The sequence below is a fragment of the Drosophila pseudoobscura genome, chromosome 4 (assembly GCF_009870125.1).
Source record: "Drosophila pseudoobscura strain MV-25-SWS-2005 chromosome 4, UCI_Dpse_MV25, whole genome shotgun sequence".
In the NCBI taxonomy this organism is placed as follows: domain Eukaryota; kingdom Metazoa; phylum Arthropoda; class Insecta; order Diptera; family Drosophilidae; genus Drosophila; species Drosophila pseudoobscura.
This window is the reverse complement of record NC_046681.1, coordinates 19,989,734-20,017,283: the sequence shown is the minus strand read 5'-3', so window position 1 is coordinate 20,017,283 and position 27,550 is coordinate 19,989,734. Positions and strand designations below refer to the sequence as shown.

At 46.6% G+C, this 27,550-nt stretch overlaps 5 protein-coding genes across 9 annotated transcripts in view; 3 read left to right on the top strand and 2 right to left on the bottom strand.

Moving 5' to 3' along the window:
- The first annotated feature begins 5,445 nt into the window (after positions 1-5,445).
- On the top strand, positions 5,446-10,345 carry LOC26533885 (putative leucine-rich repeat-containing protein DDB_G0290503). Its single transcript, XM_033381068.1, has 2 exons — positions 5,446-5,630; positions 5,691-10,345. The coding sequence occupies exons 1-2, from the start codon at positions 5,594-5,596 to the stop codon at positions 10,247-10,249; spliced, it is 4,596 nt and encodes a 1,531-aa protein (XP_033236959.1). The 5' UTR covers positions 5,446-5,593; the 3' UTR covers positions 10,250-10,345.
- Positions 10,346-10,450: 105 nt separating this feature from the next.
- On the top strand, positions 10,451-13,966 carry Cep97 (centrosomal protein 97kDa). Its single transcript, XM_001356454.4, has 8 exons — positions 10,451-10,764; positions 11,042-11,205; positions 11,268-11,734; positions 11,803-12,164; positions 12,223-12,480; positions 12,553-12,729; positions 12,805-13,237; positions 13,305-13,966. Exons 1-8 carry the CDS (start codon positions 10,758-10,760, stop codon positions 13,888-13,890), a joined length of 2,454 nt encoding a protein of 817 aa, XP_001356490.4. The 5' UTR covers positions 10,451-10,757; the 3' UTR covers positions 13,891-13,966.
- Positions 13,967-14,039: 73 nt separating this feature from the next.
- LOC4817283 (probable RNA-binding protein EIF1AD) lies at positions 14,040-14,854 on the bottom strand. The gene is made up of 2 exons (XM_001356453.4): positions 14,586-14,854; positions 14,040-14,518 (listed from the first exon to the last, which is right to left on the bottom strand). The coding sequence occupies exons 1-2, from the start codon at positions 14,755-14,757 to the stop codon at positions 14,199-14,201; spliced, it is 492 nt and encodes a 163-aa protein (XP_001356489.2). The 5' UTR covers positions 14,758-14,854; the 3' UTR covers positions 14,040-14,198.
- A 267-nt stretch (positions 14,855-15,121) lies between these two features.
- Positions 15,122-15,964, top strand: LOC6902850 (hydroxysteroid dehydrogenase-like protein 2). 2 transcript variants are annotated; one of them, XM_015180385.2, is made up of 2 exons: positions 15,122-15,268; positions 15,333-15,964. In XM_015180385.2, the coding sequence occupies exon 2, from the start codon at positions 15,338-15,340 to the stop codon at positions 15,791-15,793; it is 456 nt and encodes a 151-aa protein (XP_015035871.2). In that variant the 5' UTR covers positions 15,122-15,268; positions 15,333-15,337; the 3' UTR covers positions 15,794-15,964. The 2 variants fall into 2 exon arrangements, with proteins under 2 accessions (XP_015035871.2, XP_002132586.2); XM_002132550.3 differs by having other exon boundaries at positions 15,140-15,268; positions 15,338-15,964.
- A 151-nt stretch (positions 15,965-16,115) lies between these two features.
- The window catches only part of capu (formin protein cappuccino), a 46,521-nt gene continuing 35,086 nt past the window's right edge, over positions 16,116-27,550 (bottom strand). For 3 of the 4 annotated variants that reach the window (XM_015180384.2, XM_015180380.2, XM_015180383.2), the window contains 5 exons: positions 23,551-23,738; positions 17,940-18,822; positions 16,791-17,867; positions 16,429-16,726; positions 16,116-16,354 (listed from right to left, as the gene is read on the bottom strand). In XM_015180384.2, the coding sequence (XP_015035870.2) occupies positions 16,237-16,354; positions 16,429-16,726; positions 16,791-17,867; positions 17,940-18,822; positions 23,551-23,738 (2,564 nt within the window). In that variant the 3' untranslated portion in view covers positions 16,116-16,236. Of the gene's footprint in view, positions 16,355-16,428; positions 16,727-16,790; positions 17,868-17,939; positions 18,823-23,550; positions 23,739-24,288; positions 24,646-27,550 lie in introns of those variants that run through there. The other variant, XM_015180379.2, reaches the window with a different exon arrangement.

Genomic DNA, 27,550 nt, shown 5'->3' with positions numbered 1-27,550 from the left:
TTGGTGAATCTAATTCCCAAGTAAAGGATAAAATACACACAGTGGTGAAGTCGCGAATAAATGGTAGTGAGTTCTCCTTTGATTTTTGGATCCTGAAATCAATTTCAGGTTATCACCCTGACCAGTCAGTGAATGTGACTGACTGGCGAATCCCAGAGAACCTACCACTGGCAGACCCTTATTTCTACAAGCCACAAAGAATAGATATGTTAATTGGAGCAGAATCGTTCTTTGAATTATTAGCTGTTGGTCAAATTAAACAAGGTCCTGACTTTCCAACTCTTCAGAAAACCCTTCTTGGTTGGGTTGTGTCGGGAAAATATGTTTCCAGGAGTTCTGCTCCTCAAATTACAAACAGTTTGAGTTGCAGTGAAGAGTTGCTAGTATCCATCGATAGGACCTTGAAAAAGTTTTGGTCACTGGAAGAAATGCCATCTACCAAGAAAATTGCCACACCTGAGCACAAGCTATGTGAAGAACACTATCGTAAGACGACTCAGGTACTATCATCAGGTCGGTTCGAAGTAAGGCTCCCGTTTAAATCAGATCCAAATTGTTTAGGAAACTCCTTTGAGGTTGCGAAACGGCGGTTTTTGTCGCTTGAAAGACGATTGCATCGTGACCCTGAGTTGAAGAAAATGTACTTGGAATTCATGGAAGAGTACCTCTCCTTAGGTCATATGTCTCCTACTGACAATACGATTCCGTCTACTCCACACTACGTAATCCCTCATCAGTGTGTTCTGAGGCCCCAAAGTACGTCTACCAAGCTCCGAGTCGTGTTCGATGCTTCGTCCAAGACGTCCTCACAGGTGGCCTTAAATGACATTCTGATGGTGGGACCTACCATTCAAGAGGAATTATACTCGACACTGCTCCGTTTCCGTCTGCACAGGTTTGCCCTGACTGCTGATGTTAAAAAGATGTATCGCCAAGTGATGGTGAACGAAGCGGATCGGCAGTTTCAGCTCATAGTGTGGAGAAGAGACCCTTCTGAATCCTTGAGATTATACAAGCTCAACACTGTAACCTATGGGACTGGACCAGCCCCATTCTTAGCTATCCGGTGTTTGAAAAGGTTGAGTGAGTCTGCGAAGCTCTCATTCCCTAGAGCTGCTAACGTTATTGGGTCCGACTTTTACGTCGATGACTTGTTGACTGGTGCTGCATGCGTAGAGGAGCTAAGGGCAATTAAGTCCGAAGTGTCTCAGGTTCTTCAGACCGCAGGGTTTGAGTTGACTAAGTGGTTTTCAAACTCACCCGAGATCACCGCATCTGAGAGCACAGCCAAACCCATAACAATCTCGGATTCAGAGTCGACAAAGGCGTTAGGAATCTCATGGTTACCTACTGACGATGCCTTTAAGTTCAAAATTGACAATTCAGTTATGGGTCTCCGAGCGACAAAACGGAACATACTATCGGTGACATCAAAGTTGTTTGACCCCCTAGGTTTATTAAGTCCTATCGTTATAAAAGGCAAGATCCTATTGCAGGAGCTTTGGCTTAACAAACTAGATTGGGATGAGTCGATCCCGCTGCATTTGGAAACAGCGTGGAATAAGTTGAAAAATACACTATCTCAATTGGAAGACATATCCATATCTCGGTTTGTGTATTCCGATCCGATGTCACCGGTTCAAATACATGCCTTTGCTGACGCCTCCATGAGAGCGTATGGAGCGTGCGTCTATATACGTAGCAGAACTGCAGAAGGTTTAAAAGTATCATTGTTGACTTCGAAATCCAAAGTAGCGCCGCTCAAGACCAAAACGCTCCCAAGGCTTGAGTTATGTGCCGCTCACCTTCTCGCAGATCTCTGTCACAGAATCAAGCCCCTATTAAACGTGCCCATTGAACGAGTCGTTTATTGGTCGGATTCAGAGGTAACTCTCCATTGGATCCGGTCTCATCCATCGTCGCTGTCGACTTTCGTTTCAAATAGAGTGGCTGAGATTCAAGAGTGGTCAGATGATGCTACGTGGCGGCATGTACCCACGAAACAGAACCCAGCAGATATTGTCTCAAGAGGTTGTGACGTCGACGAAATCGTTCAGTCAATTTGGTTCGAAGGACCATCATTTCTGAAAGAGGAAGAAGAAAACTGGCCCAAGAACGCTCATTTCGAACACTCCGATGATCTTCAGCTGGAAAAGAGGAAGACTGCGGTCGGGCTGACCGCGGCTGTGCGAAGTTCGGAGCTGTTAGATGTCATCGAGGGATTCTCGTCACATCTCAAACTGCTTAGAGTGTTCGTGTATGTGTTCCGCTTTATAAGAAAATGTAAAGACCCAAGCCTAAAATTCGAAAAAACTATCTCACCGACCGAATACAATGAAGCCTTTTATAAAATTGTCGAAATCGTCCAGCATCACGAGTATCAAGGAGAAATCGAAAAGGTTAGGAAAGGATCTACAATTGGTCCTAGTCTTCAGCGGTTGAACCCATTCATCCATGAAGACACAGGGACTTGGTGTAACTTTTCGTTGTTGCGAGTGGGGGGGCGACTAGCTAAAGCTCCTATATCATACGATGCCAAGTTTCCTCTGCTTTTGACTAAGCGCTCGCAATTCGTGCGAAGCTATATTCGTCATCTGCACCATTCGAATTTTCATGTCGGCCCACGAGCACTTGTGAGCATCCTTCGACAGAGCGTGTGGATAGTGAACGCTCAGGAAGTCTGCCGTCAGACAGTTCGATCCTGTATGCGCTGTTTTAAATGCAAGCCTCGATTGCTGACGCAACTCATGGGGAATTTACCCGCAGATCGACTCCGTGCTCTCCGCCCATTTTCAATTTGCGGCGTTGATTTTTGTGGACCAGTGCACACGACATTGAAAATTCGCGGAAGGCCCCCATACAAGTCATACATTGCGCTTTTTGTTTGTTTTGCGTCCAAGGCGGTTCACCTAGAAATAGTTTCCGATCTAACCACTGATTGTTTTTTGTTGGCTTTTCAAAGGTTCGTCGGGCGCCGAGGATATCCCCAAGTCGTTCATTGCGACAACGGGACGAACTTCGTCGGAGCGAGCCGCCATCTCAGCGCTCTGCGGATCAGGCTCAAGGAGCAGGGAGACGCAATTCGCGACTTTGCGTCAAAAAACGGATGCGAATTTGCGTTCATACCGCCGCGAGCTCCTCACATGGGAGGGCTATGGGAGGCAGGTGTAAAAACTGCCAAGAGCCTACTCCTACGGGCGGTAGGCAGCGCGCTCCTAACCGCCGAAGAGCTCGCCACAGTCCTCGTCGGCATCGAGGCCATAATGAACTCGAGGCCGCTGGGAGCCATCAGCCAAGATCCAAGCGACGGCGAGGCCCTAACACCCGGGCACCTGCTGACAGGCGGGTCGCTCATCGCCCCCCCAGCACTGCGGACTCCGGACCAGGAGAGTCTCAGTTGCTTGCGGCGATGGCGACTTGTCTCGTCAGTCAGGCAAGCGTTTTGGCAGCGATGGTCCCGCGAATATGTCCTGGGGCTGCAAATTCGGGGCAAATGGCACCAGCAGCAACCGAACCTCGAGGAAGGAGACCTCGTCATCGTGGCCGAGGACAATCTGCCGCCTCAGGAGTGGCTCGTAGGGAGGGTCATAGCCACGCACGCAGGAGAGGACGGCATGGTCAGGGTCGTCGAAATAAGGACTAGCACTGGAGCGGTTTTTCGGCGGCCCATACACAAATTAGCGCCGCTCCCAATGTGTTGAAGCCGATGCAGGCGTTCAACGGGGCCGGTGTTGCGTGACCTTCCATCCATGGCCACAATTATTAGTTATAGATGGAATTATGAATTATGAATTATGAATTATGAATTATGAAGTCTAGTGTAAGTTAGGCTAGGGCAAAGCGGGAGCGCAATAAAAGCTCGCTCTCTCGCTCTTGGCGAATTCGCCCGCTTTGCCACCGTAGGATAGCTAGAGTAAGAGATTTGAATTGTGAAGAAAATATAGTTGTTCGCCAACCTTGAAATAGATCGAGCGTATCAAGTTTTTCGCCCCGCCAAATAAATAATTTAAATTACAGCCACCCAAAGTTTTCGGTAACTGATTAGAAAAACTCTTCTAATTTTTCAATGAGTGTAGCTGATTTAGTGCGCTACAAGGTGATCACTCCCATGATCATGAAGATACACAAAAGGTATATGACCCATATGCAGAATGAGATGCATCTCTTGAAGTATCTGGAGACGGTGCCGCGCCTTGTCGGTCAGATTTACAAGGACAACATCACGATGGAACAAAGGAAACTCTAAAAATGTTTAAAGTCACTTTTGATTCAATGATACCTTTTAATATATTTTATAATTATTGTATTAAATAAACAACAAACATCCAAGCCACGCTATAAGGATCTAGAAGAGTCAGTTTCCACCCTTTCAGACTTGAATTCGCCCAGAGATGACACCCATCGTTGTTCAAACGTGTCAAAGTTTCAGGATATGAAGGAAACAATGTCCAAACACATCGATTCCCTCCCGAAGCTGTAGCCATAGCTGTTAATGCGCCCACCACTGATTCATTTAAGGGTTCGACAACAGATGAGATGCCACAAATCGAGTAAAACACTGTAAAACAAAAGAAAATAATAATAAATGCAGAAGGGGTAGTTACGAGAACGGCACAAACAGCACCTCCACGAGATCGTCCGTGATCACTGTGAAGAGCAGGGACGAGTTGCGTTCCATGGTCCGGGACGAGCTGTGTGCCTTGGTCCAGAACGAGAAATTCAGTCGGTGTTCAATGAACTGGTTGATACTGTAGTCTGTCATGTAATGGACTTTTTGTGTGTCAACAACTGACAACGTTCCCCCGGCCTAGTATAAAGAAGAGAGTGTATCTACAAATGCACCCAAGAATTACAAAAATTACCAAAATTAACACAAAACCAAGTAGGAATCTCCTTAAAATGCTATTCGCGATACGGTAAATACTTTTGCCAATTAAAGGAAATTCTTGAGCGGTGTGCTGCTTTTCAGATCTTCTTTTCAAAATATCGCCCCGCTCTCTGCCGCCTCCAACACACGATGATAATCCACAACATTGAAGAAACGGTAAAACCAAAAATACAGAACCATAGGACCATATCTACCAGATTTCAGAATCTGGATCAAATCGAATCAATATTATAATCAGAATATTATCGCGCAGTGTGCGGAGGGGAGCAAATTATAACGGCTGGTGTTGGTATGAGAAGAGTGAGAGACAGACAGATGTAGCGTAATAAGAAACAGCAGCATAAAAATAGAGACAGACATATACAATATTCTAAAGTTCTAATAAAATCGGTCATAAGGTGGATAGAGGAGAAAAGAATTACCAATTAAGTGAGATCTCCCCTCCCCACTTTAAAGAAGAAATCAATTCGTTCCTGATTGCCGCCTCTCTCAACGTTTCCACTCATTTTTAAAATAATAATAAAAACCCTACCACACAAAACTTGACTTTTCTTTCATCATATTAGTTTTCATGCTTTCAGTTCGAGCAAGCAAAGTAATCTTGTTATAAAAGTCATCCCTGAATAGGGTAAAATCTCGTCATACGAGTATACTGAACAAACTAGAATCCATTGAAACAGCACCCATCCCATCTTCTCTCGCTTGATGGATACAGATGATCGCAAGTGTTGCTCGAATTCACGTAAGCAATCTCACAATGCCAACAGAGAAAAAACAAGTCACAGAAATCGCTCCCCGATAGAGGATGAGATGCCGCCACAGAGCAAGAAAAAGCTACGGAAGAAAGTCCATAAGATTCTATCTCCTAGTGATCTAAGAACATTGCAATGGCTTACGGAGAAAACTCCAATCCAGGAGAAGACTAAGGTTCAGAAAACACATCACAGATCTGTCCTAGTGCAGCGGTCCAGTAATCCTGACAAGATTATGCATTCGCATGCGAATCCTCACACTGATACCCATGCAGAGGATGATCAGAATCGGCAGAGCACCTCCAAGATGATGCAGAAACATCTGCAGAAAGAATACCAGAAGCCCCCTAAGAAAGATCCACATGAGGATCCTCTTCAGAAGGCGACTCATGATCAGTTCAAGCAGAAGCAACCGGAGGAGTATCGAGTGTCTGCATATCATAATTCTATAAAGAAGCATTCGCATGAGAATCCTCCCACGGAAACCCAGATAGAGGACGATCAGAATCGCCAAAGTACCTCCAAGATGATGCAGAAAAATCTGCAGAAAGTATACCAGAAACACCCTAAGAAGGATCCGTATGAGGATCATACTCAGAAGCCGTGTCAAGATCAGATCAATCAGAAGCCACCGGAGGAGTATCGAGTGTCTGCGTATTATAATTCTATAAAGAAGCACTCGCATGAGAATCCTCCCACGGAAACCCAGACAAAAGATGATCAGAATCGCCAGAGTACCTCCAAGACGATGCAGAAAAATCTGCAGAAAGTATACCAGAAACCCCCTAAGAAGGATCCGTATAAGGATCATACTCAGAAGCCGTGTCAAGATCAGCTCAAGCAGAAACCATCGGAGGAGTATCGGGTGTCTCTGAATCATAAATCTACAAAGAAGAATTATCCTGAAAGCCCACAGAATATGCAGCAGTCCTTGCCACAGTCATCTGATGAGCAGCCCCCTAAAAATCCAGACAATATTATGCAGCAATATCTGCAGACGGAATACCAGAAGCCCCCTAAGAAGGATCCGTATGAGGATCATACTCAGAAGCCGTGTCAAGATCAGATCAATCAAAAGTCACCGGAGGAGTATCGAGTGTCTGCGTATTATAATTCTATAAAAAAGCACTCGCATGAGAATCCTCCCACGGAAACCCAGACAGAGGATGATCAGAATCGCCTGAGTACCTCCAAGATGATGCCGAAAAATCTGCAGAAAGTATACCAGAAACCCCCTAAGAAGGATCCGTATGAGGATCATACTCAGAAGCCGTGTCAAGATCAGCTCAAGCAGAAACCATCGGAGGAGTATCGGGTGTATGCGTATCATAATTCTATAAAGAAGCATTCCATTGAGAATCCTCCCACGGAAACCCAGATAGAGGACGATCAGAATCGCCAGAGTACCTCCAAGATGATGCAGAAAAATCTGCAAAAATTATACCAGAAACACCATAAGAAGGATCCGTATGAGGATCATACTCAGAAGCCGTGTCAAGATCAGCTCAAGCAGAAACCATCGGAGGAGTATCGGGTGTATGCGTATCATAATTCTATAAAGAAGCACTCGCATGAGAATCCTCCCACGGAAACCCAGACAGAGGATGATCAGAATCGCCAGAGTACCTCCAAGATGATGCAGAAAAATCTGCAGAAAGTATACCAGAAACCCCCTAAGAAGGATCCGTATAAGGATCATGCTCAGAAGCCGTGTCAAGATCAGCTCAAGCAGAAACCATCGGAGGAGTATCGGGTGTCTGCGTATCATAATTCTATAAAGAAGCACTCGCATGAGAATCCTCCCATGGAAACCCAGACAGAGGATGATCAGAATCGCCAGAGTACCTCCAAGACGATGCAGAAAAATCTGCAGAAAGTATACCAGAAACCCCCTAAGAAGGATCCGTATGAGGATCATACTCAGAAGCCGTGTCGAGATCAGATCAATCAGAAGCCACCGGAGGAGTATCGAGTGTCTGCGTATTATAATTCTATAAAGAAGCACTCGCATGAGAATCCTCCCACGGAAACCCAGACAAAAGATGATCAGAATCGCCAGAGTACCTCCAAGACGATGCAGAAAAATCTGCAGAAAGTATACCAGAAGCCCCCTAAGAAGGATCCGTATGAGGATCATACTCAGAAGCCGTGTCAAGATCAGCTCAAGCAGAAACCATCGGAGGAGTATCGGGTGTCTCTGAATCATAAATCTACAAAGAAGAATTATCCTGAAAGGCCTCAGAATATGCAAAAGTCCTTACAACAGTCAGCTAATGAGCAGCCTCCTAAAAATCCAGACAATATTATGCAGCAAAATCTGCAGACGGAATACCAGAAACCCCCTAAGAAGGATCCGTATGAGGATCATCCTCAGAAGCCGTGTCAAAATCAGATCAATCAGAAGCCATCGGAGGAGTATCGGGTGTCTCTGAATCATAAATCTACAAAGAAGAATTATCCTGAAAGGCCTCAGAATATGCAAAAGTCCTTACAACAGTCATCTAATGAGCAGCATCCTAAAAATCCAGACAATATTATGCAGCAAAGTCTGCAGACGGAATACCAGAAACCCCCTAAGAAGGATCCGTATGAGAATCATGCTCAGAAGCCGTGTCAAAATCAGATCAATCAGAAGCCATCGGAGGAGTATCGGGTGTCTCTGAATCATAATTCTACAAAGAAGAATTATCCTGAAAGGCCTCAGAATATTCAAAAGTCCTTACAACAGTCATCTAATGAGCAGCCTCCTAAAAATCCAGACAATATTATGCAGCAAAATCTGCAGACGGAGTACCAGAAACCCCCTAAGAAGGATCCGTATAAGGATCATACTCAGAAGCCGTGTCAAAATCAGATCAATCAGAAGCCATCGGAGGAGTATCGGGTGTCTCTGAATCATAATTCTACAAAGAAGAATTATCCTGAAAGGCCTCAGAATATGCAAAAGTCCTTACAACAGTCATCTAATGAGCAGCCGCCTAAAAATCCAGACAATATTATGCAGCAAAATCTGCAGACGGAGTACCAGAAACCCCCTAAGAAGGATCCGTATAAGGATCATACTCAGAAGCCGTGTCAAGATCAGCTCAAGCAGAAACCATCGGAGGAGTATCGGGTGTCTCTGAATCATAAATCTACAAAGAAGAGTTATCCTGAAAGCCCTCAGAATATGCAGCAGTCCTTGCAACAGTCATATGATGAGCAGCCCCCTAAAAATCCAGACAATTTTATGCAGCAAAATCTGCAGACGGAATACCAGAAACCCCCTAAGAAGGATCCGTATGAGGATCATCCTCAAAAGCCGTGTCAAAATCAGATCAATCAGAAGCCATCGGAGGAGTATCGGGTGTCTCTGAATCATAAATCTACAAAGAAGAATTATCCTGAAAGCCCTCAGAATATGCAGCAGTCCTTGCAACAGTCATCTGATGAGCAGCCCCCTAAAAATCCAGACAATTTTATGCAGCAAAATCTGCAGACGGAGTACCAGAAACCCCCTAAGAAGGATCCGTATAAGGATCATACTCAGAAGCCGTGTCAAGATCAGCTCAAGCAGAAACCATCGGAGGAGTATCGGGTGTCTCTGAATCATAAATCTACAAAGAAGAATTATTCTGAAAGCCCTCAGAATATGCAGCAGTCCTTACAACAGTCATCTAATGAGCAACAGTCGCAGTCGAATCAATCACAGAAGCAGCGTTTCTCGAATGCTCCTCAGGAGCAGGCACAGCTTAATCTACGCGCGAATAAATGGATTCATAGCGAAAGCAGCTCAAAAACTACAGTCGTCCCAGTGACAGGTTCTCAGTGCAATGTCCGCCTGGTACCGGCAAGCCCAGAGTTAGCCAAAGAGAATGCTATCGACGTGCTTTATAGGAGCGGGGACCATCTCCAACCATCATTCATGGTCGATAAAACCAAGGAACATTTTCCAGATTCTGCCGTTGAACTGAATAAGAATACATCGGATAATCACATGGAATGCGAGTGTTGCGAAAAGGAGAACCCCGAGATGGGATCCAAATACAAGCTGTTCAGAGACGAGAATCAGATGCCTTGTACGGAGACCAATTCCTCTAGATCGAATCAAATCAGTGTGAGGGACGGGAACGAGCTGCTTTCCTTGGTCCGCAACGAGATAGAATTGCAATCGGTTTTTATGAAATTTACTGATGATCTGGTGTTGCATGCAAAGAAGATGGGCTTTTTGGCTCAGGATCATCCTCAGAAGCCGTGTCAAGATCAGTTCAAGCAGCAATCGCAGGAAGAGTGTAAGGAGTCATTCTTTTGCAATTCTTCTAAACAACAGTCGCATTCGAATCAATCACAGAAGCAGAGTTTCTCGAATGCTCCTCAGGAGCTGTCTGCTAACAAATCGGACACCTTGAGTATGAAGAAGAAAGCCCAGGAGAAGGTGCTTCTGGGGATAATAGATCAAATAGTGAGTTCGAAGGTCATCAGTCCCATGGTTCACAAGATACAAAAACAGTATATTCAAAATCTACGACACGAGATCTCTCTGGTGGATTATTTGGAGCGGGTGCCGGTTCTCGTCAGTGAGGTCTGTAAGGGAGCAGTTAATTTGGAAGAGAGCAAAGTTTCAAAATAACTCCAGACCTTTTTTAATTATTACGACCTTTGCTTTATATATTTTCTAAGCGTTTCTTAAAAAAAAAATTAAAAACCAAATAGGGAGTTTAAATTAGGCTTAGTCGTTAATGGCGCCTAACAGCCCAAGTTAGCAGAGCTATGTTAAAGCGTAACATTAACACCAACACGCCACTTGGCGCGGTGTGTTTTGCAACACTACAAACACGATAAACGATATCATTTATTTTGGATTTTAGCGCAGCGGCAAGAAAAAAGAAAAAAAATATTTTATTGGCCATGGCAGCACTAGAACCATAAACTCTTAGTTGCATATTCACCCAAAGACTGCACATCATCATCCAGAGCATACGGCTGGGGCACAGCAAGAGGAGAAACACTGGTTCTTGAGAGGGAGCGACGCCACATTCCGCAACATTGATTTTTCGTGGTGGACGCCACTCCAATCGGCTGGCAACGACGTTCGGTAACAACTGCTGGAATTTAACCTGTGCCACCCACCAGCCATCATGAGCGGTAAGCCGTAAAAGAGTAATGGAATTTTCTTCGCTACCTCAAGAGGTTTGGACCGGGGTTTCTAGCCCAGCAGCTGGTGTTGGGAGCTCGTCTCCTATGCATCGAAATTTGCAGTCTGCTTTTGGGCAGTGGAGTCGGGGGGCTTGGAGTCGCACCTGCGCGATGCTCCCCAGCCCCCAGTCCACTAGGACTAACCCCGATGAAGTCATCAAATTACTTTACATTGTATGTGTATACATATACGTGTGTTTGTATCTTCCCCCCTCTCTTACGGCAGGCGACGAAGGCGGCTGCAGCGAGAAGCAGACCCTGAACCTGTCCAAGCAGAAGCTGAAGAAGGTGCCCAAGCAGGAAGATGCCCACAACATACGCAAGCTGATACTGGACGAGAATGAGCTGCAGAAAATAGACAACATTGACTCGTACCTCAAGATAGAAACGGTTCCTTAAATTGATACCCTCTTAAAACCTGAATTTGCGCTTATATAAATTATGTTTTTCAGCTGTCGCTGGCGAAAAACCAATTGCTGCGCATGTATGGCGTGTGCCGGCTGCACTGTCTGCGCGAGCTAAACCTCTCCTTCAATGGCATTCTCTCCATCGAGGGCCTGAAGGATTGCCAGCATTTGCGAGTGCTCAATTTAGAGGGCAACAACATCAAGACCATCGAACATCTCAACACGAATGTGGCGCTGGAGTGCCTTAATCTGGCGGAGAATAGCGTCACCAGCATATCGGACATCTCATATCTGTGCAACCTCAAGGAGCTCTACCTGCACGGCAATCGTCTGACGCATCTGCGGCAATGCGACAAGTACTTGCCCACTTCCCTGGAGACTCTAACGCTGGCCAAGAACAACATCGACGACTTGAACGAGATCTGCACGCTGTCGCATCTGAGCAATCTGCAGAGCCTCTCCATCACCGAGAATGGCTGTGTGAACATGGCCCTGGGTCCCAACAGCGTGGAGTGAGTAGGATCCTCCCTTAAAAACTCGGCATAATCTCACTGAACTTTTGTATGTCCTTAACTTTTAGCGGCTTTGACTATCGACCTTTTGTCTTGAATTGGTGCATGAGCCTCAAGTGCATTGACGGCTATGCGGTGGATCCCATCGAGAGCCTCAAGGCCGAGTGGCTCTACAGCCAGGGACGGGGCCGCCAGTTCCGTGTGGGCGAGCAGCTCGCTCTGGCCAAGCATCTGAGCACTTTCTGTCCGCTGGTGGGCAAGGCCTTGGAGAACGAAGACGATCGCAAGCTGCGCCTAATCCTAAGCAAGGCGCAGCATCATCAGCGCCAGCTGCAGGAAGAGATCATGGACAATCATGCGAATAGCTCGGCCAACACTTCACCCTCATCTCATCGCCGGAAGCCCACGAGTCGTATACAGTCACCCAGATGTAGGTGTAGTTGTAACCTGTGTTGGATATTTGCTAATTTCATGCTTGATTTTTGCAGTCTCCCGCTTGAGTGGCCGCCAGGGCTCGCCCGAGTCCATGGTTAACAGCTATCATGGCAACAGCAGCAGCAATAGCAGCATCAACGATAATGGTTCCCTCAATCATTCGCTGCAGATGAGCATTTCGCTAATCGAGAACATCAAGAACGATGGCGACTTCCAGCTGGCCGGCAGCGGTATGTCCAGCAGCGTGACCACCAAGACCTACAACTCAACGGAATCAACGCCTCGCAATATAACGCCAAATCCCTATAATGGTACGCTATTCCTTACATTTATTGTATCCATATCGAAATATACATATATCAAATTCTCTGTCCTCAAAACAGATCAAACATTCCTCAGTCAGCCGCCTGCGGGTGGTCCCTTGGCTGCTGCCTCGAAAATGGTGCCCGTGCCGGAGACTCTGATGAGTCCCGATGTCTGTCCCGCCGCCGTTGCCCAACGGGTGACGGTCAGTGCTCTCAACTCGCAGTTGCACAAAACGAAAATCAACAAAAACAAAGGTGGCCAGCCAAGCATAACTAGTCTCTGTAGTAACACGGCATTTAAGTACACTTTTAATTTTATTCTCTGAACAGACAACAAACTGAATTTGCCCCGCGTGCGTAGTCCCCTGCTGAAGCGCACCCAGAGTCCCACCAGCAGTCCACGAAAGGTGGCCCCTAGAACAACAGACAGAGTGCAGCAGGAGATGACTTCGACGACGACGACGGCGGTGGATTCGGGAGGTTGCAGTACGGATGATGATGGCGAGCAGATGAACATCGACAAGTTGAGGACCATTAGGAAGATGGCTGCCCAGAGGAATCAGCAGCAGCAGCAACAACAACAGCAGCAGCAGCAGCTGGTGGACAACAGCAGTCAGAACTGTACGGATCGGTTGATAGAGCACATGACGGAGTCATCGGCGGTTATTATACAGAAAATGTGGCGTGGCTATTATACCCGTAAGAAACACAATCCCGATATTGCAGAGAAGCTACAGAGACGCCGCGTGCAGGAGTACATTGAGTGAGTCCCAGGAATGGCAGAATATTTCCTTGAGACAATAGCTAATTCTTGTTTTCGTATCCCCCAGGCAACTCAGCAAAGACATGCGGCTGACCAAGGCGCAGCTGGAGAACGAGCGCAAGATCCAACAGCTGCAAATGCAGGCCATCAATGCGCTGTGGAAGAAGGTGTCCACCATGCATGTGGTGGATCCTAAGGCAGCAGGACAAGTCGCCGCAGTCCAGGGCACAGTTTCGGGCGAGGATTCCAGTGCCCCCGTGAGTCTTGATCATAACTCGGCCTCTGTGGTCAACGATCTGGCCAAGCGCTGTACCATGCTGACGGACCAGGTGCAGCAGCTGCGCAGCTCGATCGGAACGATTGTCAACTGCCTGACGATGGTGTGTAATCTGCCACAGTATGCTCTCATTAGCAATCCCGAACCTGATGCCCAGGTGCCCGTGTCGGAGCAGCGCGACTGTAGCTCCACGCAAACCGATCTGATTGCCGTACACACGCCACAGATGGAGGACCTAACGAACTTTCCGTTCACCAAACCGCGACCGTCTACCTTGGCGTTGGAGTCCAAGATCGAGGCGTTGCCTTTCAAGCAGATGGAGCCGGACGATGGCGAGCAAAAGGAGCATGATGAATCGGTGGAGGCGAATGCATAAACACCTGCATCAAAGCGAGCTGCATCTTCAGGAAAAGGAAATCAAATCCCAGTGAATAAAACGCTTTAAGAATCGATCTCAACGCGCATTAATTAATCGCCTATGCTTTTATGTAGCTTTTGCAACAATTTTCAATTCAGTTAAAACACTTAGTTTAGCAGCAGCCACAAGAACAACACTTAATTCATAGTGACCATCTATTTTTTGCTACATTTTGAAAGATGGGCAGAAAGTAAGAAAAAGAATAAGAGAAATATACAAAGCTAAAATTTTGTAATGCACTTCCACAATGCACTCATGAACTCGTGTCAGTCTTCCTCATCGCTGCTCTCCGTATCAGTGTCCTCGTCCTCTTCATCGGATTCCTGTACGGGACGATTCGTGTTGGGCGTTAGATCATCTTCAAAGTCGGAGTCCTCATCATCATTCTGTGCTTTGGCCTCCTGCGGCGGATTCTTGGCAAATCGTTCCGGCCATATGCCTGCCTTGGTGTACTCCTTCACATGGTCGTTGGTGAGGATTTTGAATATTTCCGCCTTGACTTTGTCGCCCTCCTCGATGGGTTCCACCAAAAGGAAGTCACCGCGCTTGACCCACATGTTCTTGCGATATTTGTTGGGCATGGACACTGGATTAGAGTTACGTATGGGTGTACGTTAGTCGTGGTTTCTCTAGATGATCATCCCAGTTCTCACCCAGAAAGTTCTCCGACTCTGGCGTCGCAGTTTCCACCTCGTGGAGATTGTTCCCGCAGCTTCTGACGACGCGCACGATCTGCTGCTGCTCTGTCGGAAGTTCATAGTCATCCTCCATCATTTCCTTAATCAAATGCTTCCGTCGCGTGGTACTCGGATGTGAACGATGCATTATAGCTTTTTGCAGAAAAATGAAAACAAAAATTGATTTTAAATTTTGTTTGTATACAGTGGGGATTAGTGCCTGTGCGTTAACCCATTTAAAACCACGATTGAAAAACTTCCATTGAAACAGGTGAACAACTTGAGTTAAACCACGGAAAATAAATATATTTTAAATTCTCCTTATAAATCCATCCTATCCTTTCTCTTTACTCACAAAATTAAAAAAGAAAAACTAAAGTTTCATGATTTTCTTTGGTAGTGTTAACAGAGGGTTAATCGCTCATTTCGGTTTTTGTACACAATGGGGATGACATATCATAATACTTCTCTTTCTACTTATCGATGTGTATCGATAGTTTTGTGCGATAGACGGAACGAATTCGGCGGTAGTGACAGACCCAATTATAAAAAATCAGGTAGGCGATGCTTTTCGTGCAAAATACGTAAAATATCACAAAAAAATAGTATTCACACGAAAACAGATCTGCTTATTGTTGTTAGAAATCCATCAGTACAAGGTTTGTCCTTTAAAAATATCATTTACCATGCTATTCCATTCATACATTTTCGAATTTCGTTTAGAAAAGATGGACAACACTCATGAAGGTTGGCGAGTCATGCTGGCGTGTGTGAGGGAGAATCAACAAAATACGGACATTGAGATCAATCGCGAAGGGACTACAGTGCGCCAAGCCACTACCCTATGGCGGGCCCGAAGAAATTCGGATCTGCGTTGCTTGCTCTCTCTTGGGATGCGTACTCTCGCTGAACAGGAAGCACAGGGCCAAGAGCAACCACAGGCCCAGGAGGAACCACAAGGCCAAGAGCAACCACAGGGCCAAGAGCAACCACAGGCCCAGGAGGAACCACAATGCCAAGAGCAACCACAGGGCCAGGAGGAACCACAAGGCCAAGAGCAACCACAGGGCCAGGAGGAACCACAGGGCCAGGAGGAACCACAGGGCCAGGAGGAACCACAGGGCCAGGAGGAACCACAAGGCCAAGAGCAACAACAGGGCCAGGAGGAACCACAGGGCCAATAGGAAAAGGAACCTAGATAAAAACTGCCATCTTATCCCTTATTAAAGCATTGCTCTTCTTTTTTATGTATTTCGAATGCCAAGAAAATCGAATTTGTATAGGACATTTCGTTACACATCTCCCTCAATTTTACAATTTATAAAGAACATTTTTTTATAGAAAACCTATGGAAATTGAGATCTTCAAAAATGTAACAGCATGTCCATAGGTGTCCAACCGATAGGCAGAGATAAAAAGGGCTGCCAGAGATCTCATATTCAGTGCTGTAAAAGTTCAACATTTGGCGGCTTATTTGAATTCAAATTGAAAAAAACGTTGAGCGAGTGCTTTTGTATAATTTATCTTTAGTTTAGTTTAATATTAAAATATAACTTTACAATTAGTGAAGAATGTTGCCATTAAACGAGAACTTTGCTTAGCAATAGTATCTGAAGCGTAGCTAAAACTAGTTTTTGCTGCGTCGCATCACCATTCGCTCCTTGAGCGATAGCCGGCCGGACTTTTCCACCTTCGTGGAGACATTGCGACGCGACTCGACCTGCACCTGCTTGGATTTCTTTTTCCTGCAAATTAAGCAATATGTTAGATAATCGTCGTGTCAGTGCGAGTGGGGAGCAACCCAATAATATTCCCTTACAATTCATTTATAAGATTCTCGATTTCCTTGCGCCAAATGTCCTTAAAGTCGTTTGTGAAAAGTGTCCAGCACTCGAAGAACTGGTCGGGCGTGCAATCTTCCAAGGTTTGAGTCTCCGGCGAGTAATGATAGAAGCGCATTGTCTCCAAAAACAGTTCCCGGCCATCGTTCAGCATGCGATCCAACTTGGCCATCGACATGTCGGCACTCTCCGTGAATTCCTCCATTTTGGACTTGAAGGGCTCCACAATGTCTTCACTGGAGGCAGCCAGTACCTTGGCCTTGGTCCTCTTGAAAACTAAACCAAAGGATACGCCGATTAATGCAAGAGAACAAGCCATGGGATTCCCAGCGGATCTTACCCAAAAACTTCTTTTTCAGCTCGTTGATATGCATCTCCACATCTTCAAACTTGATCTGTGCCGCACGCTCCACATCTGCTGGCTCGGGTATGGGTAGACGAATTTCCAGGGGATGGACACCCTCCTTCCGCCGCTGGGCAATGTAGGTGCGCACTATGAAGTGCAGGAGTGTGGTATGTCGCTCCTTGGACTTGACGTCCTTCAGTTTCCCGAGTATATCCAGATTGAAGCCGTCCGCCTGGCCGCGCTGCCGATTGCCCCCGTTCATGTAGTTTCCCAGGGTCAGGATAATGGAGAATACCAGCTTGAGGTCCTCGCTGTCGATCAGCTGCTGCGACAGCTGCTGGATGGTCTCCAGCTTGCGCATCTGCTGCGTCAGCGACTCCTCGAACTCGGCCTGGAAGATAATGCACGAGATCCGCTCGCTGGCCATCGAGATGAGAGATATGTCCAGCAGGAACTGCTCGGGTGTATCCAGAGGTATTTCCCCGCCAGCCGCATCCTTGATCTTGAACAGCTCCTCGTCGCTGGCCTTAATGTGGCTCAGGTGCTGCAACGCCTCGAGGCTCACCACCGATGTGTCCAGGTTGTAGATGGCATGCTCGATCTCGCTGGAGGGCACGTGCAGGCTGCGTGAGATGATCCCCACCTTCCTGGAGCGCTCCGGCTCCAGCACCTTGATGGACTTGGCTCGCTTCATCTTCACCTCCTTGGGTTTGTTCACCGGCACAACGGCCTGTCGCGAGAAGAGCTCGGTGAACTCCTCAATGTTGTCCAGCGGCGTCTCCTCAATCTCTGTCCAAATCTCCTTTATGGGCGGCGGGTGCTGAGGCACAACTGGGGCTGCTGCTGCATTGTCGCCGCTACGTGGCGTTGATGCCCCACTGCTGGCGCTCGTCGAGGGCAGTTCATCCGGGGAACTGCCGTTGTTCTCCACATTGTCCACATTGTCCGCACTGTCCGTGGAGTTGGCCACCGAGGAGGGACGCGGCACTGGCGGCAGTGTTATTGTCACAATCCGCGTCCAATACAGGGGACGCATGGGCTTTGGCGGGTTAACTGCACTTTTCCGGAGCGCTGCAGAAAAACAAAGAGGGAAATGCATGAATTTTCCATTGGAAAATGGAACTCATGAGCGAATTTACTCACTGTTTGTGCGATGAAACCAATTTCCCTCGGAGGGATCGGGCAGCGGTGCGGGTGAGATCATAGACGGGGGCGGTGGAGGCGGGCCTCCACCAGTTCCCGGTGGCGGGGGAGGTCCTCCAAATCCTGGCGGAGGCGGGGGCGGCGGTGCACCACTGCCAGGCATGGGCGGCGGCGGGGGTGGAGGTGCACCACTTCCAGGCATGGGTGGCGGCGGCGGCGGTGGTGGGGCAGCCGGCGGAGGCGGAGCACCAGAAAAAGGAGGCGGCGGAGGAGGTGGAGGAGGGGGCGGCGGAATAACAAGCGCTGGTGCTGGCGGTGGGGCAGGCGTCCCAGCCGATTCGGCACTTTGCTCTTCGGCCTCTTCGCCGCCCTTCAAGGATGCTCCACCACAGCGACAGGAGCCTTGGCAGTCGCCCTCCGTCTGCGTCTCGCCATCGGCATAGCTCCTGCCCTCCTGCGGCTTGTTGTACTCGTAAATGGTCGACTCGCTGGCGTTGAGCAGCTCCGTGAGATTGGTACACCTCCTGGAGGGACGGCGGGGCGGCTCATCCACGCTGCTGAGCAGCTCATTGACCACCGCATGCACCTCGGCCAGCGTGGAGCAGTTGAGGAGTCGCTTCTTGAGGATCTGCTGCAGTGTCTTCTGGTTGTCGGTGACAGTGGGTGTTGTCGCAGCCGCTGCCCCTGCCGCTCCTCCAGCTCCAGCTGCAGCTCCTCCAGCCACTGCGGCTGTCGCTGTTGCCAACGATGACGCCTCCAAGGTCCTGATGCCCGCCGGTGTGCTTGAGAATGGCCAGGAGGCCACCTTGTCGAGTTTGCCGGGTGTGAGCGGCAGCGATGTCGTCGGTTGCTCCGTGTGTGTCCACTGGTACATCTCGTACGGCTGCAGGAAGAGGAGGAGCATTGGGTTAGATAAACTTGTATTAACCCATTGACTTCTAATTGTCAAGTCGAGTCGAGTCGAGTGCTGCAGTGCTTCCTTCCAAGTGGGTCTCGAGTGTGCCACAAGCGACAAAGCTTAAAAGCTCCCCCGATTGGCCCCAAGTCCCCTTTCCCCCTACTCTGAATGCAAAAACTCCCTCCCTCTCTCTCTCTGGATTGTGCATGTCGCCGTCGACTCGACTTGGCTTTGGCTCCCGCAACGGGAATTGTCTTACTTTTGTTGCCGTTTTCTTCTTTTGTCAGGCCATTAAGGGAGGTGGGGGCGGCCGGGAGCAGAGGTGCATATATGCAGATGAGGTGGTAACTGCCGAGTATCGAGTTTTTTGCTTAAAGACAGCTTGAAGATCTACCGCGTGAAATATTGCTTTTCAAACACTCAATGGCGCCCATTTAGGACTTTTACGATTATAATATGAATGTAGTTCTTGGAATATTGTGCTTCGAACGCAGAAGATCGTAAAATGTGGCCCCTTGAATATCCTGTGTACCAAATGGATGGCTTTGAGATCAAATATGGGACATATAAAGCAAATGCTCGATGAATTTGCTTATGTTTTTGTTTTTTTCCTTTTGGGGACCGACTTTTGAGCGTCGCCATCGAAAAGTAAGTCTTTTCTGCGCCTCGTGGAAGACGGTGTTTATTGTTGTTTGATTCTGGGGACCGACTCAGCTGCCCAAAGCATTGCTGAAGCCCAAGCGAAGTCGCGAACCCTGCGTTTCTGTTCCAAGAAGCAAACGAACGAGAATTTAAATGGAATTTGTTCCATATGGTATAGTCTTTGATATGGCTCATCGTGTATAGAATCGAAGAGGTACTCTGAAGAGGTACTCATTTATACTAAGAATAACTATCTATTCATTGAACATCCTCTAACCAAAAAGGCACAAAAGGAAACCCCAAAAATGTCTCAGAATATCCCAAGTATTCCATCTTTCATACACCCCATAGTACTTCCTGAACCCATCTGCTTTGCCACACTAAAATTTTCCCTATGCACTCCGTATGTGGGTGTCTATCGTAGGGTTTTTGTGTTGTCTTAGGATCCATTAGGGATGCGCTTGAATAGTCTGTTTGGGTTGCTTCTTGGCTTCTTTAGAGTACGAAAACAACATGCAAATTGTGTAAACTGCGATAAACCCCGACTCCCACACAACAGGAAGGAATATACCCGTGGGGTGTACGAAGTCCTATCGAATAAGGCGTCAGGCATCAAAGCAAGCTGTTGCACTTGATTTGCATTTGTCAGATGCTCAGATTCTTTGACTGATTAGGGTCGAATCATGTGTATCTACGAGTGTGAGTCTGTATCTATGTGTGTGTTCGTTCTGCATGTATGTGTATCTATGTGCTGCAGGCACTGACAACTGCAGTGTGGGACGCCACTTGTTGGAGGCATAATTAAATTTCAATTACAATTTTAATTGCATTTGTCAGATTTTGTTTTGAGGGCAGTTTGGTGGGGGGGCCATGGGCAACAGTCTGATGTTGCGGCGAAAACGTGTTTTTATGATTTAAATAGTTTTTAATTAGCAAAATGTTAATTAAAACAATTTGCCAAGCATCATTTTATATTGTTTTAAATATGTTGTTTAATAAATAATCATACAAAATGCTAAAGGAAACCCTTTGAAAGCGCTGCCTGGTACCCCCTGCTTGGGGCTGAATTTTGATAAAGAAAATGAGGATTTTATTTAGTTTTTGAAGAAAACGAGGACTGTTCTTAGTTTTCAGTGCTATTTTTTCATAGAAATAATTTTTAAACATTTTATAATTTTTTAAAAAAAGGAAAAATTTTTTCTGTATTAAAACCTATTTCAATATAATTTTCTTTGAAATTAATTATCTTTAAGTGAAACCTCTGCCAGTCATTAAATTAAACATGTATTGAGGTCTCAGCCGCTCTATTAATAGCACGATGACACTGGAATCGCTTCAATCTAATCCCCCATCAACCCCTTGATCCCACCCCCCCTCCAGAAAGACAGACCCCGACACGACATTGCATTCAAATCCATGGAAATCATTCCATGGCATTAAAGTTTCGAAACCCAAAAGAATATATTGGAGGGGCACGAAAAACAACAACTTTCGACTGAAAGTAATAAAAACGCACAAAACTTTCAATGAGCCAAGGCACACAGTCCCTGCTGCCACAAAAAGAAAAGATGGGGAACGATGTAGGGACAAGGGAATCCCCGATAGAAAAGGCAAAAGAAAAGTCGAACGGCGAACAGCGAACAACGAACCTTTGGCATCCCCCTCTTGGCATATGCTGGCCTGTTGCCCAAAAAGTTGATGATGCGCACATCGGTGGGGAGACATTTGGAGACACCGCCCCTACCCCTACTCCACCCCCTGCCCCTACCTCCTGCCCCTGCTTAAGGACTGTCCCTCGGTTCTTGGCAGCCAGTTGAAGAAATTTGTGATATCATAATCTTGAGCTCAAGTATCATCACATAGAAAATCACTTAACGGTGTTGTCTGTGCGACTGGCGGTGCTCCCCTCCCCTCCCCACCCCTGCTCTTTCGTCTTGGCTCCTGGCTCGTGGGATTTGAGGTTAAGCTGCTGTGGCTAAAACTTTTGGCCTAAACTAATTTGAGGGCTATACTCGTATCTAGTGCTTCATTATTTGTGGTTGTTCTTGTTGCTTGTTGTTTCTGTTTCTGTTGCCCCATGCTGTCGCCTGTCAAATAACACTTAACTGGAGACGGACTGTGGGGTTTTACAGGCGGTAGAAATACGAAATGGAACCAGTTAACAGGCCTTCCTTCTACCAGCTTCTCCACTCCACTCCCCGCCCCGCTCTCTGCCTCTGAGCAATTAAAGCTTTTTCCCTTTTGGCCAACTGTTTGTTTATTTAGCTGTTTGGTCGGTCAAGAGGCTAGATGCTTTGGCTAAACTGTACCTAAATATGGTCAACTATTATGGAGTCCATTAGGCACAGCACAGCGGCTGAAGATGGTTACGAAAGAGTTGCACCCAGATGGTGGCAGGGCAGAGTGTTGGAGTGGGAGGCGAGTAGCTGCACTGAGCGAAAAAAGGGTCATTAAGGGATTGAATTGGGGCCCAAAGGCTGTCCTAAATCTTACGGAACTATGAAGTTATGGAAGTTACAGAAAGATGTACATTTTAAGGCATATTTGAGTAGATTTTCATAGGAAAACTATCCATATTTAAGCAAAAAAGGAACCCAAACTAATTTAAAACAAGTTTAAATGAAAATAAATAAGGAACTGGCATGGTAATATTCATAGGAAACGTTTCAAGGGAAATATTTAAGATATTAATGCTTCCGATAATCCTAGAACGTACTTAACAGATTCTTGGCACATTTCAAGATTTTTTCAAATTAGTAAAACAAGAAAATAAGGGGTTCCAAAATGAATAAAAGATTTTGTTAAGACCCTGGAACAGCTCATAGTGGAAGATGAGGTGGCCCTCTTACCTGGGCGCCCCGGTGCGGGCCTCCAAGAGGATCCCACAGCAGCTACTGCCCTAGGCGAAAAAACACCCCGATTCTGGAGGACTTTAAAATCTCTAAAGCACTGCCTCGACGGTTCTCACCCCTAACCGGATCCGTGGCCCCGGTGAAGCCCGTCCGGATTAACCTAACCTTTTAAACAAGACCATTTCTTAACAAGAATTTTTTGTATGATTTTTTTTGGCCTAAAGTTTGAAGACCTGTCTAAAAAAAGCCAATGCCTTAAGATATCTTAGATAATTCTTTAACAATCAAATTAAATACATTCTCTACTCTCTTATGGACATTTTCCTACAATCCTAGAGGACAACCATGTAGGTTCGAATGTTTAAAGCCTTCCTAGGCACCTTTCCCTGTTGCAGGTTCGCCCGACGATTGTTGCCAGTGTAGTGGCAGCGTCTCGTCCAGCGTCAAACTTTGGTTTCATAATTTTGCATGCAGCGAAACAAGAAGTGGGAAAAAAACAACAACAACTGCATCGAGAAATTGTTAATGCAGAGAGCCAGAACCCAGAGACCCAGAAGCTAGAGACCTAGAGAGCCAGAAGCCAGAGTGAGTTTTGGCTTTTGATAGTTGACGTCTGCCGACTGTAAAGTTTTAACAAGTTCTGACACTTGCAGGCGAGAACAGGGGCGGGGGTCCGGGAGTGGGGACCCCAAAGAGGGGTCAATTGGGGCGGCCAAAGGGTTAGATGGACAACCGCTGGGGTCCGGGCTAAATGCAAGTGCAACCAACGCCCGAGTCCTGGTTTGTCTTTCATTTTGTCTTCTTCTTGGTTTTTTTGCAATGGAATTGCTAATTTCCGGGCACAACTTTGCGGTGCACAACTTTTGCCGCCATTCGCCAGCGACTCCTTTTCGACGGAGGATGACGCGGCGTATGAGTAACATTACGGAGACGCAGGACGACGCATAAGTTGGCTGACAGTTGGCCTCCTCGGGGGCGTGCACAGAGAGGGAGAGAGACAGAGAGTGCCCATTATCAATGGGTTTTTGCCTTCAAACGCTAATGACTTGAAACTTAGTTTAGTTTTGTGGACCGGACCGGACTGGACCGGAGTGGACAGGCTTCCTGTCCCCCCGCTGTCCAGCCAAACGCGGACTCTCATCATTTCCGCCAGCGACGTGGCAACATCCGACGCAGATGACCAATTTCCTGGCCTGGCCATAAAGGCCATTGAACTTACACTGAAGCCCGCCGAGGAGTGGCCGTCCAGCTGGCCGTCATTGGAGATCTGCTTGAGGACGCCGACGTATTTGAGATTATTGCAGAATTGCAGGGCCATCGCATTGAATTGTTCCTGCAGCTCCAAGGAAGCCGTCGTCTTGGGGTTGCCCTGCAGCGTGGATATCAGCCATTTCATCAGCATTTGACCTGCAAAAATTATGGATACGGAATTAATGAAATCTGATCCACAGCTGGCCATAAAAAGGCGGAGGAAAACTTCGACCCACTAAGATTTATGGTTGAGAGACTCTGGAACTCCCAAGGAAAAAAAAAGTTTGGCATAAATAAATTTCTAGGCGAATATTCGGAATAGATTTTGGGGCTGTTGAAAGATACTCTAACATGTCTTTTCCCTATATCAATAGTTCGATATCTACCAAGGGTTTGTAGGGCTTATTTAAGGGCATATCTAGTATAGTTTTTGGTAGTCTTTTAATAACAGTCGACTTTCTGGTCTATAAAGACTTATAAAGGCATGACTAATGCCCCGCCGATAAGATAGAAAAAGTGAAATTAAGGAAAGTCAATCAAAGTATAAATAAATATGAAATCAAAGGCAAATAAAAGCCAAATACTTTCGAAGGAAGAGACAATGAGGTCTGGGAGCAAAACCTTTCCCATCACCAATCGACTCTTCTGATAGATCTGGATTCTGGGATTCAAACCCAAAAAAACTTTTTGTGGAGGAAAAACTTACGCTTGCTGTCAGCGTGTGAGTGGGAGACGGCTCGCAGCTGCGGGTCAGGCGGGTCCACGCTGATGCGGACAATGCGTAGGCTAATGCTGGTCGAGGAGGCAACATCAGGTGGCAGCCACTTTGGTCGAGAGCTACGTGAACTCTGAGCCTGTTCGGCGGCCAATGACATTAGCTGGAGTTCCCGAGGAGACGAATGGAAGTTCTCCAACTCCACGATAGCCGGACTTTCGACATCCACATCCCAGTTTGCTTGCTTTTGGGCCAGCAGTGAGCACCAGACGTTGCTCAATGCCCTGGACATGGGGCCGCAACAAAATTAGAACCTTCTCAGACTAGATCCAGCACTAGACTGTTTTGAAGGGGGGAAACGCACAGAGCTTCGATCGAATTGAAATGTGTCAAAACTTATCAGTATTATCAATGCTAACACGACAACTGCGACACTACTATGTACGATGTTCAGGTTCATTGATAACCCAGTGCATTCGCAGTCGAAGGAGGTAGAAAGAGAACTCTATTCTCTGTATATTCTCGGAGAGGCACAATTTCCCTGGCAAGGTCGATTTCTTTATCAGTCACGGTTGCTTTTGAGTGTCTCTAGGGTTTTTTTTTTGTTTTGACCCCACTGAATCATTTCTATAAATTCGAGTATGCTTAATCAACTCTAAAACAGAATTAGAAACCATATTTCAAGTGCGTCATTGCCGATACGTCACCGCGCCTCCCATTCAATCGATAGTCGCGCTTTCTTTATGCCAACAACTTTGTTTTGGGCTTTCTTTTAATAGCTCTCTTTCTCTATCTCTCCCTCTTCCACAAGATAGCGCGATCATGTCTTGGATGATAGCTGAAATCGATTGATACTCGTCCAATCTAAAGACGCTATAAAGACTGATTGGCGACAATCAGTAAAGGAAATCTTTATGGCTGCCTTGGCAAGTGGGTTGTTACTTGAAGTGAGCTTTTCATACACCGAAATAGATGGTAAGTGGAGTTCTGCAATCTCTCAGATACAATCTATACTGATCTGTCTGCTCTTTAGTCCATAATAATCGATGGTTATCACTAACTAGAGATATATTTACTCAGTATACTTCTATATCTATATCTAATACTGCTACTAATACGATGTGCCCATGATTTCTGACACTTGGTGCAGGCAGGGGAGGACGCACAGTCGGGAGAAGATCATTTGCTTCGATTGTAACCCAATTTTCCTGCCACATGAACCCGGTTACGATCGCTACTAATCGTACGAGTAGACCCCTAAGGTTATAGAGGACCAAGAGGTGCTAAGATTTGGAGTGAAAAGGCACTGCAACAGGCAACTGGATGTATCTATATCAGAACGTATCTGTAGACCTAAATACTATACATTCTATACATTTGATTACTAAATAAAACCAATACTCATCGAACTTCAGTAGCTGAAAAGTTGTTTGATGGAAAAGAAATCCTTCCTTTAATAAAAACAGCTCGGTCCCCTAGTTGAGCATCTCCTGTAGACCCGAAGAAGCCTCAGTAAACCCATATCCTAGTGCGATTTACGAGGACAAACCCCGAAAAGCTGATCAGTGAATGGCTTTGTTGTGCCTCGAGAATGATTCGAAATGGCCGCAAAAAGTAACCGAATGGGACTCCAAATGTAAACCAACTCAAATGCAATTGCCTTTCAGTACTTGTAGTTCCATAACTAACCATTTACCCAACTCCACCAAACCTATTTGGTATCTTCGCACTAAAGTCTCATCAGCAAAGCAAACAGCGATTGGGGCTCACAAGATCATTAGCCCAAAAGGTTGATGCCAAGGATTGTGGCCCATTCCCATTCCCATCCCATTAGCTACCAGTATTGAGGAGGAGCAGGATGATGATTAGGCTGATGATGGCTAAGCGTCGGGCAACAAAGGATGCGCCTTGGGCTTAGAGGATGGCCAGCGTTAGAGCCTCATCATCGCCCATCGTCATTGTGGTAGTAGTTTTTGTTTTTTTCGGTGTTGTTTCTGTAGTTCTTCCCATTGTTGTAGGCGTTCATCCTGTTGCTGGTGTTGGTGTTGTTGTTGTTGGTTCCGTGTTATTGCCGGCGCGCCGGTCGCGGCATTGTGGCACAAACCGGTTTTGATGAAAACTGCGCCACGGACGCACAACAAATTTGCATAACTGCTTGCCTGGCACTGCACCACCCCACACCACAGCACACCACAGCACACCATGCCGCATGCCACACAAGGGGGGTGGTGCAGCGGCTTTTGGCGCCTCACGCATGCATGCGTTGCATTCATCAACGGCAGAGACTCCTCTACAGCCACTCCCCGCTCTCCCCCGGCACTCTCTGTTGCACTTTCTGGACGATTCTGACAAACAAAACGGATGAAAATGAAACGATGCCGGGGAAAACCACAAAGCAGAACGCAGAAATGAAGCAATGAGGAGAGACACCAGTGGCAAGAGCCTCTGGTAGAGGCAGAGCCAGCGCCGAGAAATAGAGGAAGCTACTTCGCTTACACGGAGGGAAAAAGCGTGTCGGTCAGGGCCGAAACTCTCGCTCTCCTCCGCCAGAGCGCGCACATTGCACGACGAAGAGATTAAGCGAGTGTTAAGGAGTTGCGTGGCCACGGCATTGGTTACCCTTCTGCCTATAATGATCCAATCTCAATCAGATTAGGCAATCTGGTAGATATGGTCTACCGTATTTGAAACACACAGGAGTCTGGATACTGAAGGGACGAAAGGATAAACGGACACACAGACAGAAACACGCTTCTTTCTGGGTGTTACCCCTCGAGTATCGGGTATAAGAAATCATGTACTATAGAAATATATGGCCTTTGCCCTAATTTATGGGTTAGGAGATGGCTGGGCTGTAAATGTTACCAAAAAAGATATAAAGATACAAAAATACAAGTGTTTCACATTCTGTCTTGCGGTTTGCTTCACATAACACCTCAAATGAGCATCTAAATTATCATTTTGTATCCCTCCTTAAACATAAAGCATTCAGCAATCCCAAAGACTACGACAACTCCTTCCTGGACAACCTTTTCCCTCAGTGTATAGTAGTTTTCTCTCACACCAAAAAAAAATATTGTTTCATTACGCTTTGGCCAAAACATTGTTGCCCGTCTCTATACTTGGAGTCAGAGGCAGAGACCTCTCCTTGAAGTTGACTCTGGCACCGAAGCATCAGGGTGCTCATCCTCCCGGATCCCGAATACCGAATCCCGGAATCTCTTCATCCCGACAACAAGCTGCTGGGGTACGT